General features: G+C 45.4%; 1 protein-coding gene across 5 annotated transcripts in view; it reads left to right on the forward strand.

Annotated features, from left to right (window-relative positions):
- Positions 1-19,136, forward strand: part of ERI3 (ERI1 exoribonuclease family member 3) — a 130,395-nt gene that overhangs the window by 20,922 nt on the left and 90,337 nt on the right. For all 5 annotated transcript variants that reach the window (XR_010081449.1, XM_063407241.1, XM_063407244.1 and 2 more), the window contains 3 exons: positions 2,739-2,855; positions 8,989-9,048; positions 11,256-11,347. Coding sequence is in view for 4 of the 5 variants with exons in the window: in XM_063407241.1 (XP_063263311.1) it covers positions 2,739-2,855; positions 8,989-9,048; positions 11,256-11,347 (269 nt within the window). In the remaining variant the exon portion in view is untranslated. The remainder of the gene's footprint in view (positions 1-2,738; positions 2,856-8,988; positions 9,049-11,255; positions 11,348-19,136) is intronic.

Here is a 19,136-nt window from a genome sequence, read left to right on the forward strand (position 1 = left end):
GGAGTGGGGCTGATTTCATGGGGCTGGTATCTGTTGCCTTAGATACCAGTGGAGCAAACACTGCCAGAGATTGGAAAAATCTCCGCTATAGGAAGCTGCAGATAAACAGCCTTTTGGGAATGGTTCTTTACCACTTGCTTCAAAAACTGACCCAATAAGCCCAAGAGAGTGGCTGCACTTTCTCCTGAGACGTTCTAGTTGCCTCTGGGGTTCCACCCTGCTCCTGGCCATGCACTTCCCACAGACCTACAGTAATTCTGGATATTGTTAAATTTTCCACATTTTTTAAATATGGCTTTTTATTTCCTCCGTCTGTCTTAATCTGACCCTCCTGGAAGTGCTTTTTGCCTTTGGTTCTGGAAGGCAAGTGATGCCTTTGTGTATCAGATCAGCAGCAGGCTGTCTTTCAGTCTCACTTTGCATCCAGCCACTTGATGGCCCCTGAGGATGTTTGTGGTCCCTTAGGGCACATCCCAGCATTGCAACACAGCTCTGCTATGAAATCCAGCCAGTGTGTGTCCCTCTCTGGAAGGGGAAATGTTTGTCTTGCATTGCTATGGGCTTGCCTGCTTCCATGGTCACCCTCTGGGTGGGATGCAGGCCTAAGGGGCAGTGAGATGCCCCAGACCAATTCAAGAAATTGGATGGTGTTATCCTGAGGTTAAGCCTGGCTCTGTTATGGTGGCCTGTCCGTTGAGTTCAAACTTTGCAGTTTGTTTTCCTTCTGAGCAGAAGTTTGCTGCTTTCAGAGCCTGTCTGTGGTGACCCTTTTGAGGGGAGGATCAGCTGTATCCAGCATTTCTTGCTCTCTTGGGTTTCCATGGGTCCTTCTGGGTGGCTGAAGCTGGTGAGCCTGGCTGCACCGCAACAGGCAATCTGGCTAATACTCAAGTGTTTGGCATTTGTCTTCTCCTCCCCTTAGAGCCCCTGGGTCAAGTTTGCTCTCTTTCCTGAGAAAACTTGGTGACTCCCAGTGGGGTGGAATGGCTCTGGGGAAGGATGTGCCCAGCCATCCGCTCTGCCTCATCCAGTACAGCATAGGCAGGGTGTGGCACAGCTGACCATGAGGAAATGCTTAAGCCATTAATCTTGTGCAGCTTCACTGCTCAATGTCTACACCTGAGCACTTCCACACTGTTAACACTTTATTTGATTTTTACTTTTTTTTTTTTACTTGCCATCTCAGCAGCACATGCTCTCCATTTGCCCTGGTCTGGGCTGTGCCCCTGCTGCACTGGGGAGATGCTCTGCTCTGTCTCTGGGCTCTGCCCACCATGGAAATTGGGTGTTTCTCCTGGCTATTTAAATTATCTGTTGTTTCCATTTACCCACCCAGCTTCTTGCCCTCCCGCTGTCTAGTGGGGTGGTGATGTCATCAGCTCATATGTGTAATCTCATGATAATTTCCGCCTGCAGGTCATGAGGGTTGCAACCACAGTCCAAAAAAGTGTGTTAGTTCCTCTGCAGCGGCTGCATTTTTCACATGCTAATTTTACTCACAGGAGTTGGATTTTTTTTTCGTTTTTTATTATTTCTTATTTGTCTCTTCCAGATGTTTTCAGGCAGTTTTTTTTGTTGTTAAACTAATTCCGTTCATGTTTTAAAAATTTATGAAAGCACTAATAAAAATGTCAAAGTGGTAAAAATGTTAGCTTTTGCTCTGCTTTGATTAAATTTTGCAAACTGTTTTTGAATATTAAAAAGCAATATTTTTTTTATTCTCTCTCCCTCTCTCTGTTTTTCTCCAGAAGTGATTTGAGAGGCTTGTTGCATGGATATCACTCAGCGGGCTCATTTGCACTCCAGAACCTTGGTGCCATGGATCTCTATTAAATAACATAGACGAATTATTCTTTAAAGACACCAAACAAATTGTCACTTCTCCTCTTACATTAAACTGAAAGGAAGAAAGGGAGTGGAGAAGGAGGGGGGTGAACACAAAGGATTTTATCGCTTTTATTCAGTGGGCGGCTTTTTTAATTTCATGTATATTTTTTAATAATTGAGAAATCCATCGCAACTGGATTTGTTTAAACTTTTTATTAACAGGTCCATGTAAATTTTTGATTGCTGATTATTCAAATAATTGAACATTCTTCTGATGAAGGAACATTTTTATTTCCCTATCAGCATAAATTGGCTACAAAGAGGAAAATTAAGCAGGACTTGCTACTGTGCTGTATCCCATAGGGATGGATTTGGGGGAGCTTTCAGCTCCTCTTCTCAGTCTGTTGAGGAGGGCAGTCCTCCTCAGCCTCCCCAGGGAAGGAGGTGCTTGGTGCAGTAGTCCTTGTTGTCTGTCTGATGGTGTCCTCTAAAAGGATGGTGGTCTGGAAAGGTTGAGAGTGGTCTTGGGGAGGGCACAATCCCTGTGATGTCTTTGCTGGACAGCTGTGAGCTCATTTTGAGTACAGCTTCATGGGTAGCATATGGGAGTGGTGTGAGATCACCTTCCTTGGGTTCAGCTTAGGCAGTGATGTGTGCAGCTGCAGTGCTGAGCACAGAGCCCTCCTTGCAGCTTGTCCTGGCTGTGATGAGCTTCAGCACCACCCTCATCTGTTCTGATGGTGTCGGATGTGCTCTGTGCTGCACCACCACCTTCCCACTTCCACAGAGCTTTGTGTTGAGTTTATTTTTGTTTGGGACTATCAGGCCACCTTGCTAGATGGGTGCTAATTTCCAGCTTCATTTCTTGTTTGGTTTAAATGAACAACTGCTTTTCTTTTTTCCCTATTCAGGAAATCATCGAATTCCCTATCCTGAAGCTGAATGGCAGGACGATGGAGATCGAATCCACCTTTCACATGTATGTTCAGCCTGTGGTGCATCCCCAGCTTACGCCCTTCTGTACAGAGGTAAAGTGCAAAGGTTCCTGGTGCTCCAAGAGTCTCTCTGGGAAGCAGGTTTCCATTGCACCAGGGACTCGGGTCACCTCTTCACGGTGCAGCTGCCAGGCAGTGTGTCATGCCAGCCTTGAGTTAATGACAAAGAGAATCATTCTTTGTTACTGCAGTAGTGTGTAAAGACCTCAGTTTAGATTCATAAATAACTCTAGCTGTGATCTGCTAACTAAGATAATTGTATTTACAGCTAACAAATGTCTTAATTGGGTGACCACCAAATAAACGCACTCGTGTTAGCTAATGTTCAAAATCCTGTAACCTCTTTATGAGCTCTTGCAATTTTGCTGTGCTCCTCTGTGGTGGGGAAGGTTGAAGAGAGCAAGGACTGAGGAAAAACAGTGCTGTGCAGATGTGTGGTTCAGAGGCACTAAATGACTCTCCTGTGGGCCTGCATGTTGGGATTTGAGGAGTCCTTCAGAGTGGTAGGATAATTCATGTCTGTATTTTTAAGACTTTCTTTTTGATGTAATTGTGGGCCACTTGAACTGATTGCTGAAGACGTGGCCTCTCTTTACTTGCTTACTCTCATTGTCGAGGACAGCTGCCCTTGAGCTGTGGCCACCTTTCCCTAGATATGGAATGAAGATGTTAAATGTAATCCCTGAGGGTTCAAAGGAATTGAAGAGCAGGGGTTGAGTTTTGTTGTTGATTTGGGGTGGGTTTTGTTTTCTTTTTATTCAACCCAAATAGTTAACTGTTTTTCCAAGTGTGTTTTTCTTCCCTCCTATAATCATCAAAAGAAACTTTAAGTTCCTTTTGCTTCGGGCTTTTTTTCCTATCAGTCCATTGGTTCAATTTTGGCCAGCTCAATGACTAAAATACTTACTGTGGGAATGAGTGTATTCAAGGTCTTGATTCTGTCCCTGTCTTGTCTAGGATCATCAACACCATGGTGTGTTTTCCCCTACCTCAGGCTTAAGCCCATGGAGGGCTTGTCCCACCTGTACTTGCCTGATGAAAAATGACTCCTCTGTGTTAGGTGGAGTCCCCTCCAGAACCAACCAGCCCCTTCCATATATTCACATTGTAAAAAGAAATACCTATTTTTATTCTCCTGTAACTCAAAACAATCTGAAGGCATTTTATTTAAACTTCAAAAAAAAAAAAAAGACTAAGCACAGAAAGCATTATTCCCCAGAGAAGAGCTTTCAGAAAGCTTTAAATGTGTGAGAACAGAGGGTTATAATAGAAATGGTTTTGCAACCTTAATGCTAGAAGGCTGGACAAGTACTTTGGCTGTCCTTATTCCCATGAGGCTTGCTGGACATATGCTTGTACATACGTGATAAATATCACAGCTTGCACCTGATCTTTGCTAAAGACAACATCATCTTCTAGAGCTGAGCCCAAAATGTCGGCCTTGCAAGTCACCTAAATTCTGGAGACAAGAAAACCAAAACTCCTTTTTCTGGAAATCTCTCTATTGCGTCCTTTCCCTGTTGCTAAAGACTGTAGCTCTGTTCTTGCACAAGAGTCTGCATGACTTGCTTGGTGTGTGCCTGTGGTTCAGCTTCATGAGCTGAACAGAGCCTCCAGCCTGCTGTAATCTAGGGACATTCAGAGGTTCTCTGGATGATGGCCTTGTGACCAGCAGTCACCCCATCTAATGCTATGGTGCTGCAATGATGGTTTCTCAGTCTTCTCTTGCTCTCCGGGGTGTCGAGCAGGTGTTTGTGTCTCCTGTGGGGAGCCTTGAAGCAAGTGAAGCTGAGTGCGTGTGTGTGTGTGTGTGTGTGTGTGTGTGTGTTGGCTGTGCTTTTGCAGGATTCCAGGATGGGCACACGTGTCCCAGGTCAGCATTCTCCTGCATACTCTGCCATGAACCTCGGTCTGGCATCATGTCCAGAGTTGGGTGAAAATGGGCAGTACTGAGGCCAGCAGGCAAAATGATTGCAGAACCCCCACCTGTGTGTATCAGTGATACAAAAAGGCCCCACTACCAGGTTTGGCAAGTCCTCTGTTATTATAACAGCATGGATTAGGAAGGTGGTTTTAATCCTAGCCTTGACATCACTGGCTCCTGGTCAGCCCCACATTGTACCCCTTGCTACTTAGAGTGCAGCATGGCCCCTGTCCTTCCTGGCTGCGCAGTCCCCTGGCCTGTTGCAGGGGCTGCCAAGAGGTCCAAGAGTGGGATCATGCTGGAGGTGTAACTGGGCTTGTTCCCGGGGCCCATGTATGGGCTCAGTTTGAAGCCCTGCCCTGAGAGCCACAGGTGAACCTTACTAAACAGTGGGGTTCTGCTAGGTAGGTGCAGGGATCATCCCTGTGCCACTGGTGTAGGTTCACTTGAGACCCCAGGGACACAGCCAGGATGTGCTCTTGCAGTGCTGCTGCCTGAACTGCTCCAGCACTTGTTATTGACTTTCTGCTGGTTTATGTTTTCTGAAAAATACTCATTTTGCTAAATGCGAGTAAAGGGCTTTGTCTAGGCACCTCTACTTACAAAAGGGTGAGATTTATTGGCCTCTTTGTCTGCAAAGAAAGACCAGGCCTGATTATCAGATTGTACACCAGAGACAAGTGTTTAGGTAATCAGCAAACTGTCTTGGAGTAGAAATACGATGGTTTTCCAGATAAACTCTCTAGGAAAAGCACTGGTGTTGACATTACATGGGAGCCTGTCTGCTGCTGATTTCCCCTCTAGCTTTGCTAAGCAGTCTAACTGCTTGATGTAGACTCTGTGTGGAAAGGTTACTGGGGTTGCTTGACATTACTCCTTGGGTTTGGAGTAGCTCTTCCATCCCTCTTCCTTCTTGAAGACAGCAGCACAGCATGGGAAGGGTGCCTGGAAAAGTGGAGAGCTTGTTGCCACCCTCAAGACATTGCTTTGCTTACCTTTTGATGTGTGTGTGCTCTCCCCTGGCTAGAGGATGTTTCTCCAACTCCCCACACCAATGGCCAGGAGCTGTCTTCCAGTGCTGGCTCACTCTGAGACCTCATCTTGTCCCCTATCTCCTGACCTGCTTCTGTAAAACAATAGGTTGTGAACCTTGGTTATTTTGAGGGGTGAGCTGAATGCTTAGGCGGAGAAGATGGAAAGTGTTGGCAAGTTGTTAAAAGCTGTTGTTAGGTGTATAAAGCTCATCATGCCCTTTTGGAAGATGCAGATGACTTTTCTGATGCCCAAGAAAATTCTCACTGAAAGTTTAAGGAGAGGTTCCCTCTACATGCAAGGTGCTTGTACAGATCTTTTCATGATACTTTACTCTCTTTTTATGACTAATTTTTATTGATTTTTTTCCTGAATGAGTAGACAATAAAAATACAACAAGATAAAGGCATTATAGCTTGCTTATGTTCCCAAGTACCTCATCTTGGGATAACCAGTGAAATTTTACAGTTGTGCAGTTTTACGTTTTTATACTTTTTCAAAGCTGCAAGACCAGATAATGCTGCAGAGATACAATGCACTAGGTTGGGATGTGGCAGATGGACATAACTGATAACAGGAAGTATCAGAAAGGGTGAGAGAGTAGAAATCTGGTCCATTTTGAGCGCTCTCTGACATGTACTGAAATGCACCCATGGAGCAGATACATTCCTTTGTATTCCTGTGTGTGATTTCTGCAGCATGAACCTTGTGTGCATACACTGGATGATGTGTACTTGTACAGACAGGCTGGTACTTGGCTTTGGCAGGGAAGGACAGAATGAGTTTTGGGCAAGAATAAGCAGTGACTCTTGGTGGCACTTCTGCATCCACCTTCCTTACCCCCCCTCCTGCTGATGGGAAATGTCTGGATGAGGCCATTGTACCCTGTCCTCCCACGGCATCAGGGGTGCAGTGCTCCACAGATACAGTCCTGAGTGTACCTGGAATGGCAGAAACCACTTGCATCAGTGCTGGCTGAGACAGTGAAAGGTTACCTGTCATCCTTAGTACAGAAACGACTTGGACCTCTTGGAGCAGATTCAGAGGAGGGTCACAAAGATGAGCAGAGGGATGAAACACCTCTCCTGTGAGGAAAGGCTGGGAGCTTTGGGGTTGTTCAGCTTGGAGAGGAGAAGGCTCCCAAGAGACCTTATTGTGACCTTTTAGTGCTTAAGGGGGCCTATAAGACTTTTCAGCTCGGCCCCACTTTTGACAGAACAAGGAATAATGACTTTAAACTAGTCAACTAAGTATACAGAAGAAGATTTTTACATTGAGGGTGATGAAACAGTGGCACAGGTTGCCAGAGAGGTAACATTCAAGGTCAGGTTAGACAGAGTTGTGAGCAACCTGATCTAGTTGAAGATGTCCCTGCTCATTGTGAGGGAGGTTGGACTGGATGAACTTTAAAGGTCCCTTCCAAAACAAACTCTGTGATTCTGTATTCTTTTCTGAACACACTTGTCGGTCACTTCCAGGGATTTGGGTTGAGCTGCTGTCAGAAAGACAGAACCAGCACTTTGCCATAGGTGAGCTGTCCACCTCTGCCAGAAGAATGCATGGAGAGAAAGATGGCAAGAAAAGCAAAAACCGTGCCAGCTTTAAAAACTGCTCTAAAGAGCCATGTATTAATTCCTCAAATCTATTTGCTTCTCAGAGTATGGAAATCTGTAGGTAGCAGCTGTTAACCCAATTAAAATACAGATTAATATAAAAACAGTTTCTGAAATATAAGAGAGTGTCTCTGTCCCTCCACTTTCTTAAAATTCCACTTCATAATGGCTTGATGAACTTGAGAAACACACCTAGAGGAGCTCTGCATTCTTAAAATTAAAATACTTTCCCTAAAAGGTATGTATTGCCATTTCATGGGAGTCACTATGAGAAAATAATCTTTCCACTAACAGTTTATTCAGTGAGTCAGGTATTTGGTATTCATTAAATGTAATTACAGTTTAATCGGAGTTTAATATCATTTCTTTTTCTATCCTCCAAGTTCAGTGCTGTAAGCCAAACAGCCAAAGAAACTGAGAGATAGAAACCATTTACCTTCCTTCAGTTGCCACATACTTAATAAAGCTGAGCCCTGTGGTTTGTGAGAGGATTTATGTTGTACGTTGAGCTGGTCTGTGTGGAAGATTTACTCCTGGCTGATGGTGGGGCCATCAGTATCTCATAACTGGATGCCATGTCTTCCAGATGGATCCAGGCATGGATGCTTCTAGGTTGTGCTTGACCTTTATTTTATGAGAATGTGTGAAATGTGTAGCTTCAGGAAAGTGCCATATGAAGTGAAATCCCATAGTGTGCACTTGTTTTAATAATGATTTTTTTTAATTACTTGGATGCATTGATGGCAAGCTACTGAACTCCGATATTCAATATGTTAAAAGACAGTTTTGTCAGTTGGAAGGCAGACAGAAAAATTATCTGTTTTCCATGTGCCTCAAGCTCTCCTGGGCAGACACAGGCAGAGGCCCATAAAACTGCATCTTTTAATGCATGTGTTTAGCTTTGAACAGCTGAGCAGTCTAGGAGCAGTTAGTAGGAATATCTGTTCGCAGGACGTCTTCCTAAGGAGCCTCCTGGAAAACAGACTAGACAGAGTTCTGGAAGAAAGTGCTTTTCTTCAGATTTCATTCCATTATTTTAAATACAATTTTGAACCACAGAGGAATGCTGTGATGGACTGTGGGAAAGTGCACATGCTGGCTGCCCAGCTCAGGGGAGGATGGCTGGGTCCACTCCAGGTCTCACTTACCAATACTCTTCTGTTTGGTTCATCTAACACTAAACAAATTTTGGTGTCAGTGTGATAGCAGAGGAATGTCCAGAGGCTTTGGTAGTTACCATTGCCTGTATACATGAAGGCAACACCAAAAACGCTGAAAGGCATGTTGAAAAAGGGTATCATGCTGGTTGGTGCATGACACTGCTCCCCAAGTGGACCCTGCCATGCTGAGAATTTGCAGTTTTGTGGTGTGGGTAGGAGCCCTACTACATGTCTGTATTTGGAATGCAGCTGTGCTCTTTCTTGCCTGTGGCTGGGGAGCTGCCAGGATCACTTTGCTGTGGCTGATTCCTGAGCAACACCCATGTGGGTCACAGGAGCATGTTTTTGGTTACAGAAAGATGGACAGGAGAGTAGACCTCTCTAATGATCTTCTGAGTGCTGCTCTGGTGACTGCTTTCCATTTGTCTCTGTTTCAGCTGACTGGGATTATTCAAGGCATGGTGGATGGGCAGCCGAGCCTCCAGCAAGTGCTTGAGGTAAGCAGAGTAACCTTTAGTTCTCAAACTCTGACCTCTGGTCCTGTAGTCCCCTCTTCATCTCTTCCCCTGCACCCTCCCCTTGCTGAGAATCGAACCGCGTAATTTGACTATGATTACAGCTTCATTAGAATAACATTTGCTGTCACACTGGTGACACACTGCTGAGATTATTGAACCATTGATCTGTCATCTCCAGCTGTTCATGTCAAGGGTGCTGACAAGATATCCAAACTCCTGCCAGTGGATAGGAGAAGAGGCGATTCTTTCTTGAGCCAGTTTTAAAGCACCATGACATTGCTCAAGACCACTGCTCCTGGAGATTCTGCTTTCATTTCTTTTCCCCTCCCTCTGCATTTTATTAAATTATTTTCTCTACCTATTTAAATGCTCAATAATACATGTAGTATAGAAGAAAATGCCTCTGAAATCTAATCTAAAGGATGTGTGAATGCAGATACAGCCCTAATAATACCATCTGCTTAATGTGGAATTCCTAGAGCATTTAAGGCTTAATTAGCTTGGAAATATTTCTCCATCAATAGCTTTTGTTGGTAGTCAGATAGTGAAGGAAACCTCCTCAAGCAGAGCGTACTTGGGCTGCAGATTCATGTTTGATTCGTTGTCTCTGTCAGGATCTCCACTGCTGTGTTACCTAATTGTTGCTAATCAGAATAATTGCAACAATTGCTTATCTGAGGAAATCAAATTAAAGGCATTAAAATCCTCCATGGAGACAGCACTTGATGGGCGCTCACATCAGGGAGTTTAGAAAGGTTACCACTGCTGTCCCCAGCTCCAGGCAGGCTCATGTGAGTCTGGCTGGGAGATCCCATCAGCCAAAGGGAGTGTGACTGAGACTGGATGCTGCTTTTCTGGGGAGTTTTACTCAGAGGGCTGTTGTACAGTTGGCCCCAGGAAGAAACATCGACCCCTGGTAGGAAAGGCTGTGGCAGTGACATGAGACTGAAGATGGTGCACTGCAGAGGTGATGTCTCACATCCATGCAAACCCCCAGCTCTCCAGAGAGTATATACCAGTCTTGTCCATAAACGTGTGGATGCATGTACCTGCTTCCCCCAGGAGGGTGAGCCCTCTTTGCCTGGATGGGTGAATGTAGATCACTACTGGAGTATTCCAGAAAATGGTTCATTCTGTTTCTATGGAAGCTTCTTAGAGTGTGGAACCACTTATGTAATTTTTTTTAATTTGGACAGAAAAGGTGTTCATACAGCAGCATGCTTCTAGGTTAAAATGAGATTCAGGTCAGGCAGCTTCAGAGGCATGCTGGTTTACTCAGGAGTGAAAGGTGTCAAGCAAAGGAAAAGAGGAGGGATTTCTGTTGCTCAGGCATTGAAAATGCTGCTAGTGAGGTTGCATAATAACAGCTGATTGCCTGCCACTGCAAGATTTTGGGCACGTAGTTTGCTAGTTTTCGCTGGAATAAGTGTCTTTGCAGGGCTTCTGTCTATGCAGGGTGTCCAGTCTAGGTTAATTCCTTAATCCCTGAAGTAGATTGCATCCTCCTGGTTAACATTGCCCATTTCTGAAGAGGAAACATCTGTCCCTGTGGGAAGTTGATCAGGAATAGTGGATGCACTTTAAATTCACACTACCCTGAACAAGCACTTCTTCAGAACTATAAGAAGGAAAGAGGGATCCAGCCTGGAGAGGAAGGGGACACCTGGCTTTGCTTTTTATTGCCACACAGTGTCTATGTATGCCCAGCCCTTCCATTATTTCCCCCTGCCCATATCCCCCTGGTGCTATATGAATTAGAGTATGTGAGAAATGCTGTAGGGGAGGGAAGCCATCTCAATATAGCTGTCTTTTCTCCTCACGGGAGGGGACACAAGTTATGTTCCCTACGAGCCTCTTTGGTACAGGGAGAAGAGAAATGCCAGGTAACAGCACAGTTGTATCGTCCCGTTAACGCTGCACAACTTTCATCCCTCCACAAGCAGAGCTGCTGCGGTGTCTGATAAGATCATCTCTCCTCTGGTTGCCTGATGTCTCCTATCAGAAATCTTCAAAGGTCCAAACGTGCTGTTGTTGAGATGGCAAGCAAAGAGAGAAGAGAGAGAGGGAGAGGTTGGATAAGATCACAATTTTCTTCTCTCTTGATTGCAAGCAGCTTATCTGAGTTTAACTGTTGTGGCTCGGCCTGTCTCTGCAAAACTCATCCCCTTTTCTTGCCTTCCTTTCAGAGGGTTGACGAGTGGATGGCAAAGGAAGGCCTCTTAGATCCCAGCGTCAAGTCGATTTTTGTGACCTGTGGAGACTGGGATTTGAAAGTGATGTGAGTATGGGAGGGGAGGGAGATTTTCCTGGGCTTTATTGCTCCATGATTGCCTGTACTGCATATGTCTTTGTCCTTGCAAGCCTCCAGCTGTCCCTAGTCATTGTTTCTTAGGGAAATTGTTGTTTGCCATGCATAATTGGGAGAGGAGAGTTGTTTCAGAAGACAGGTGGATGCTGGACATGGTGCAAGATCACTGCCTAGGATATTCCCTATAGTGAGTGAAACCTTTCAGAACCTCAGGAAAAGTTTAAACTGGAGCTTTGTGACGTTTTGCCTTTTATCCAATATACTTTCCAAAGGGATGGATATTTCTGAGTGCATAGATGGATGATCAAGTGATGATCCTTACTTGACTTCCTGCATTTAAGTATTTTTCTGTCATCTTGGCACAGTAACTCAATGTGAATCGCAGAGTAGTCTTTGGAACAGAATACAAGCCGGGTCTGGCATGCTCCAGTGGTGTTCTTATTGTTAAGGTTATCTTCATCATCTGGGTGAATATCTGGCCAGTACCAGGCGGGGACCTGCACTGATCTGCAAGTGTCACTGTATGTGCATGTTTTGTTGGAAAAATAGCTAGGCCACAACCTAAAAATGCTATTATAAGAATGGGACTATATGTCCAAAATTTAAATTCATTCAATCTCAAAAGCGTTTGCAGATCAGTGTCCTATGGAGCTGAATTCTCTAGGATTTGTGTAATCTTGCTTCAGCTTTTCATTTCCCGGTGGTGCTGGATAAAGGCTCCTGTTGTTATCACCCCAGTAAAGCATGGGCTTGACACATCCCATCCTAAACTGACAGCCACAACTCATTAGTAGTTACTTGGTTTTCACCGTGACATCGGTTTCCTCAAGCTGGAGGCCTAAATAAACTGCACATAGTCTAGGAGCAATCAGCACCAGTTCTTCCCTGACGAGTGGTGTTTGCAGAGTGGCAGCTCCTTGCCTTTTCTTGGTGTGATTAGTGAAACATGAGATATGGGGTCCAAAGCTCAGCACAAGCACTAGTGGAGATGAGAAATTGGCTCCAGACAGAGATAGAGGGGCGATGTTTGAACTTTTGAGTCAGAATCTGGGTGTCTGCTCAGGCTGTGTCCAGAGCTCATACATATTGCAAATTTCTGTGTTAAAATTAGGAGTGAGTTATTTTTCTTTATATATCATGTTTAAGCTTCTGTTAGAGACCAGCACAGTTACTGTGCTAAGCTTCTGTTTCTCATGTATTCTGTTTTCTCTGTTCTTTACTCTGTATTGCTGTTGTGAGAGTCCAGTTTACCACTTTGTCGGTGGTTGTGAGGAACCAGTTATCTTTGCTCCAAGCCCATCTTTCCACTGCTTTTGCAGTGGGCTGAAAAGATTCCCGGGTAATGACATCCTAACTTGGTGTCTATATGGAAAGAGCAACCTGGATGTGTTGGGTGGCTTTTTTTTTTTTTTTTTCCCTCAGAGCTCTACAGCAGGCAAATAGAGGTAGAGATGAACCGCATTTCTGGTGAGCCATAGGGGTTGTGAGGTGAGCTGGCTCAGGGGGACGTGCTGTTCTGGAGTGGAGATTCACTGTTCACCATTTGCAGTGGTCTCTCGCATGGATTGTCCCTCACTAGTCAGCTGGAAAAGAAGACTCCACTCCTGGCCATGAGGTTGTTGCGAGTGGTTCATTTCTCCCTCTTCCTTTTAAATTTTTTTTTTAAACCATTAACTTCAGAATTCAATCCTAAAGCATCTCCAGGGCAAAGCAGAAAATACATTCTGTGTTTCCAAGTACATGGATAGCAGGAGTCTAGCTGCAGCCGCCTGGTGAGTAGCACATCATGCTGCTCCGTCGCCGATTGGGTGCTGCAGCGTGTAGCGTCACATCTGATTAGCACCGTGCCAGTGGATAAGGCTTGAGTGAGGACTCCCTGCCAGCTCTGACTTGTCTCATTTCCCATTACTTTTATCCGTCACCACAAATGCCGAGTCTCCCTCCTGAACTAATTAAGTTTGCATGTGTTTAGACACATTGCCAAATAGGGTTTAGCAAAGCAGAACTGAGCATCTCTTTTTAAAGAGAGAAAGCGGAGAGCTGAAACAAGGCTGCTCAGACAGGGAGACGGAGCCTCAGAGACGTGGAACATCCATGAAGTATTCCAGGGAATCACCCCATGCTTCCCTACAAGAGCTGCAGTGTAGCTGATGCCCTTTGCTACCATGTTGAGACCACATGCTGGTCACAAAAGGCACTGGGGCAGTAGGAAGGGAGGTGGTGCTGTTTGTCCACATTTGGAGGAGTGTTGCTGGAAGCATTGCATGGTAGACACCTGGCTGGGTTCCAGAGGAATTGAGGACACTGAGGTGAGTGCAACGCTTCCTGGCTTAAGGAGCCACCACTTGTGACAGGTCCACTCCTAACTCTGCTCTTTCTTTTCTCAGCTTCCCTAATAATGACAGCTGCTTGCATAGCCGCAGTCCTCTTACCCATGTCTTGAGTGGTTTGGCGTTCCTGTCCTCTGTTCTCCTTAGCTTGGCTGGTAAACCGTGCAGCTTTGTTCCTGGCTTCTCCAGTAATGACCTGGGCATTTAGTTTGGCTTCTGTCTGCATGAGCTGTTCTAGAGCTGAGGCATGGTGTCTTCTGAACTGACCTGTCTACTGTGAGGGCTTCCAGTAGGTACCACTGGTAGGTGCCAGGGAAGAGTGGGATGAGCAAGCTGGATGCAGGGAAGTGGCTGTAATGAGGAGGAATCTTCAAGCCTGTCAGTGTTGGATATGGGGATAAGGTGGAGAAATAGCCCTGCATAAGCCAGGAGTTGCAACGTGTGTAGCACTCCCAGCTCAAACAAAAGCACCAGAGGAATAGCGATTGTCAGAGTACTGCTCTCTGCTGATGGTGTCTGGCACTGCTGAATCTGCAGCATTCAAGATGTAAACTCAACTGCTAAAGGATCAGTAAAGCCTCTGCTTGGCTCAGGGATCTTCAGGAAATGAGGCACTGTGTGGCTACAGATTGATTGCTCTTGAACACTGGAGTTTCCTTGGAAGACCACAGAGCTGTTTGTCTGTCTTCCCTCAGACAACAGGGAGCAGTAGTCACAAGGAGCCAGGTGCCCAGAACGCAGGAAGTTCTGGGTGCCCAGAACACCAAGCATCTGGGAAGGGCTTATGGAGGTTTAGCTGAGTCAAGCTCCTCGGCCATGCTACCAAAGGCCTTGTCATGGGTGTGGTGCACCATCAGGAGGTGCACCTGTTGGAAGGATTTGGTTACTGCTGGAGAGAATCCATTGTGTGAGAGGGCTTCTAAACGGAGCACTAATCCTCTACTGACTGTGCTTGCATCAACCTGCTTTCAGTTCTTGGTGTGTGTGAATCAGGCTGGAGTCGGGGAGACAGCAGCTCTCCTGCCAGCCCTCCCCTTCCCTCTTGTTAAGATGCAATTTCTTTAATGAGGAAAACCTCTTGAGTAGGAACATCACCTTTCTTGAAGGCTTGTCCTGACAAGGCAGTTCAAGCCGACAGAGTCGCATATCAACTTCAGCAAATATCAGTCACTCATTACAGAGACTCCTCTCCCCCCCACCCCCCAGCAACACCCCTCATTCCCAGACAAGGGAATGAATCACACTTCTGCTCTTGAATACATCATGACAAGTCGTGGTTCTAATGAGAGAGGGCCATTCATTCTGGGTGGAAAGTTCCCTGTGTCGACTCAGAAATGTTATTAATTAAAGAGAGCTACCTGAAGCAAAAGATGAAAGGAGCACCAGACCTGCCAAGCTAAAATATGAGTGGGGATACAGCCTCGTTAGACACACGGTCCTCAGGCCTCTGCATGCTCAGTGGGAGGATTTCTTTAGCCTGTTGCAAGGAGCTATAGTCCAAGTTTAACAGCTCCAGGGATGGATTCAGATACCTGATGTCGTCTGCTTTAGTGCTTGGACCTCATTCTGCACCTAGGTTGGAACTGACACTAGTCATTAAGCAAATGGCATTGATGTGGCATTGGGTGGCGAGGGTAACATGCCTCTGAAGGGGCTGAGGGAGCTGCTGACTGCAGGAGACAGGCTTAGTGGAAAAGAGGGTACTTAGTATCTGCCAGAGTTGAGCCCTTGTAATATAAGCTCTTTAGTGTAGTTTATCTCTGCTGAAATGTCAAATTGCGTTCCTCTGTGTGTGGAACCAGTTTGTGGGCTCTTAAACACAATGTGAATTAATCTTGGCAATGAAAGAGGCATTTTTACCATGTGTTCATAGATAAAGAGTTGAAATACGGTGAGGTTAAGTGAGATGCCTGTGGCTGTGCAGGCAGGCATAGGCAGAGCTGAAGTCTTATGTCCCAAATCTCAGACCTGCACCATAATGTCAGAAGCATCGGTTAATCCTTCTCCTTCCACATTTGGATTGTTCTGTAAATGCACTGAGCCTAGATAAAAGTACATGCAGGCTTTGGTCTATATAACTCTGACATGAAGATGCTTGTACTGCAGCTGCTGTGGCTGATCAGAACATGCTAATTTATGTCTTCACAGGAAACCATTGCTCAGAAGTTTTTTATTTTCTTAAATAAGTGTTAAAAGGCAAGTACTCTCTAATATAGTGATAAAACATAGTGAAGTGTCTCGAAATGTTTATAGCCCTTGGTGCTCTTCCTAGGTTGGATATTAGTAAATTCTAAGCAGTAAATTATACTATTGCTTAATTTTGTCTTACTGTTTTAATTCTTTCCTCGCAAGTTACACAGGCTGGGAGCATGCTTGTCTTCTCAGACCAGCTTTAAATGTGGCAATGGATTGCTCTTTCCAGTCTCCTGGACATTTTTGAGATCAGAATTAGGTCATGAATGGAAAAGAATTGTTGGTGTTAGTGTCCTCTGTACGTGCTGTTCTTTATCACAGAACCAGGAGGGGGTCGGTAGCCTCTGCCTCAGAGAGAGATTGCAGGTGGCCACTGACTGGAGTGAGTGGGAACGCTTGGGTAGTCATGAGGAAAGGCAGGAGAAGGGATAGGGTGGGCTGGCTGTGTGGCAGCAGGGGAAGAGGTGTGTTCAGAGTTGAGAGTACAAGAAAGATCTGGCAACTGAAAGATAATGTAGTCATCTGCATTTACAGCTAATACAACAATTCCTTTCCAACTAAGATCTTTGGATTAGCTTGGTGATGTTTTTTCAGTGGGGATCATTTTGCTGAACAAGCCTATGCTGTATCTCTTCACATGGTTACACTGGCTGAACAAAGAGTGTGGTGTGAACTACAGTGAAGGGATGGGACTGAGTATCCAGGGTCAGGAACCTTTTGAGTCAGATTTGCTGATGGAGTTGTTCATGTAATTACATCCTAAAGTGCTTTGCCAGAGCTAAGCAAGGGAGCCTTGTGAGCACTTACAGGGAATAGCACTGACCCCATTCACTTCTATGACCCTGCAGTCCAGCTTTTTGTTTTTAAAGAAAATGATATCACTTATGCAAAAAAAAAAATTCGGATTTTAAGATTCCCCCTCTGTACACTCTTATTTAAAATGAATATACCAGACTTGACTTTTGTTATCCTTATGTACCAGTTACCCTGGGTGACTCCTGTTCTTGTCTTTTTTTGAAGTAATTGGTTGCTTGGGCTTCTACAAGTTACATTGTCCTAGATGTCTGGGAATGCCTTTAGATTAAACTTTGGACATGAAATCTTTGCATAGGGATCATCATGCAATGGACTGTCACCTTCAGGTCTCTTCCTTATCTGGCACATCATAGCAAAGACATTTGTCATAGTCAGGGCTGTAGTGGCTACAGATTTATTGAGCTGTGGTGCCCGTTGCACTGTGGGGAGCAGGACTCTGCTACCTGGGAATTAAGACCAAAGAAGTTGGAAGTAGCGTAAAAGATGCTTGAGAAACTTAAAAATAAATTTGCAGTGTGGGGGAGAATGAGACAGGCATTGCATCATGTGCTGTATTTCCACCACTGAACCTTTGGGGTGGAGTAATAAGGGGGAAGGTAGATTTTCTACCCCTGGATAACCTAACTCAAGCTCTTTGAAAACAGTCACACCGAACTGGACATAAATCAGTGGTCTCAATATCATCTGTTCATAGAGTAGGGAACCATAATTCCCTCTGCACCAGGAATCACTAGGGTGAATTCTGTGTCTAGTATTTTAGTGAATTCAGGCAAAATAGGTTCAAAATCAACGGCTCTATAATGGTAAAAAAACCACCCTATCTTCTGTCTATATGAGAGCCCCCTAATAGCAGTTCAGGATTGTGGTGATTCTGTGCCTTGGGAAATTGAAAAGCTGGTTGGCTTGGAACTGCAGAGGACAATCACTTGAGGGCTGTTTGCTGTCTGAGTGGTTGTTTGTGGCATGTGTGAAAAACAGATTAGCTCCACAAAGTGTTCATTTTCTCTTAAAACAGCTTAATTTTTCTACTGTTAGACAGCCAGTTTCATGCTGGGTCTGAAATGTCAGCTGTCTTCCTTTGGATCCCAACTCTTCTTACTTCACAGCTGAAGCAGAGCAGTTGTGTGTTGGCCCCAGTGCTGCCCTCTCAGTGGCTTGGCTGGGACAGATGTGCTCATGGCTCCTCTGCCTGGAGAGCTCTGCTTGAAGAATACTGCCAGCCTGGGAGCAGCATCCTTCCTCTTTCACCTGCTCTGCTGTGTGAGTCTATAGCTTTCTTGAAAATGTTTTATTTTGTTTGGATGTTTGTTTCCTGTTGGGAGCCATTTTCCTGGATAGGTTCAGTCCCTTTCCTTCTGAAGCTCCTGGCTGGCAAAGACCTACTGGGCCATCTTGAGGTCATCCCTGGTATTTTCCCTCCAGCATATTCTCCTGTGCCTTGTCCAGTGACTCTGTATCCTCAGGAGTGGATGACCAGGTGTGTGCAGGACTTGGGAGGACACCGGAGCTGCAGACTAATTTTTGAGCTGAGTCCATTTCATGTTGGAGTCACCTTTTTTGGTGTTTGGCCCAGGTGCTGCCAGGTGCTGCCTGGCACCACAAAGGCGGTGTCATGTGCTCAGACACTGATGTGGACCAGGTGTTAGCAATGATGTGAGACCTGTGGAAGTGCCAGCAGAATAGAAAAGTCTGTGGGAAGAATACAGAGGAAGCAGAGCAATGTCCTGGTAGGGTTGTGTCCGGGAAGCTCATACTGCCCAGGACTTCATCCTGCCTTGGTCCTACCAGTTTTTCCTCTTTGAGCAAGGGTTTCTCCTCCTCACTGCCTGGCACCTACACCCTGGGACACCCTTCATTTTTCCTCTGTACATGCCTCTTGGTCATCTCTAATTTTCTAGCTTCAGTTTTTCCACCTGAATGTTGAACCAGGTCTTGGCTGTCAGCCAGCATGCCCAAGGTGCCTGGGCACCAGCTGAGTTCAGTTCCTCATCCCTGCCTGGAGTCACGTCTCTCCCTGCAAACCAGGTGGATGGAGTAGGCTGGTGGGAGGTTGCCAAGACCTCTCCTCCAGTTCACAATGCTCCCAGCTCTGAAAAGAACTTTTACATTTTATGGACCATTTAGCTTCCCAATGGTGATCCTAATTCTTCACAGCATGTATATGCCATTTCTTGGTTATTAAAAAGACCCCTGAAAAGGAGCCGCCCTCTGAGACAGAGCTCTTCCATGCAGTTAATTGTAGGAAGGTTTTCCTTAGACTGTGAAGCTTAATATTTCCAAACTCTCCCTATGCTAAGAGGGTGAATTAATACCCAGGTTTCCCCACGGCTGCAGAGACTGACCCTTGTGCACCATCAGTAAGCAGGCACAGGAAGAACACTTACGCTGGGAGTAGTTCAGTCATGGAATTTCTCTAGAGG

This window comes from Prinia subflava, chromosome 10, assembly GCF_021018805.1.
Source record: "Prinia subflava isolate CZ2003 ecotype Zambia chromosome 10, Cam_Psub_1.2, whole genome shotgun sequence".
NCBI lineage: Eukaryota > Metazoa > Chordata > Aves > Passeriformes > Cisticolidae > Prinia > Prinia subflava.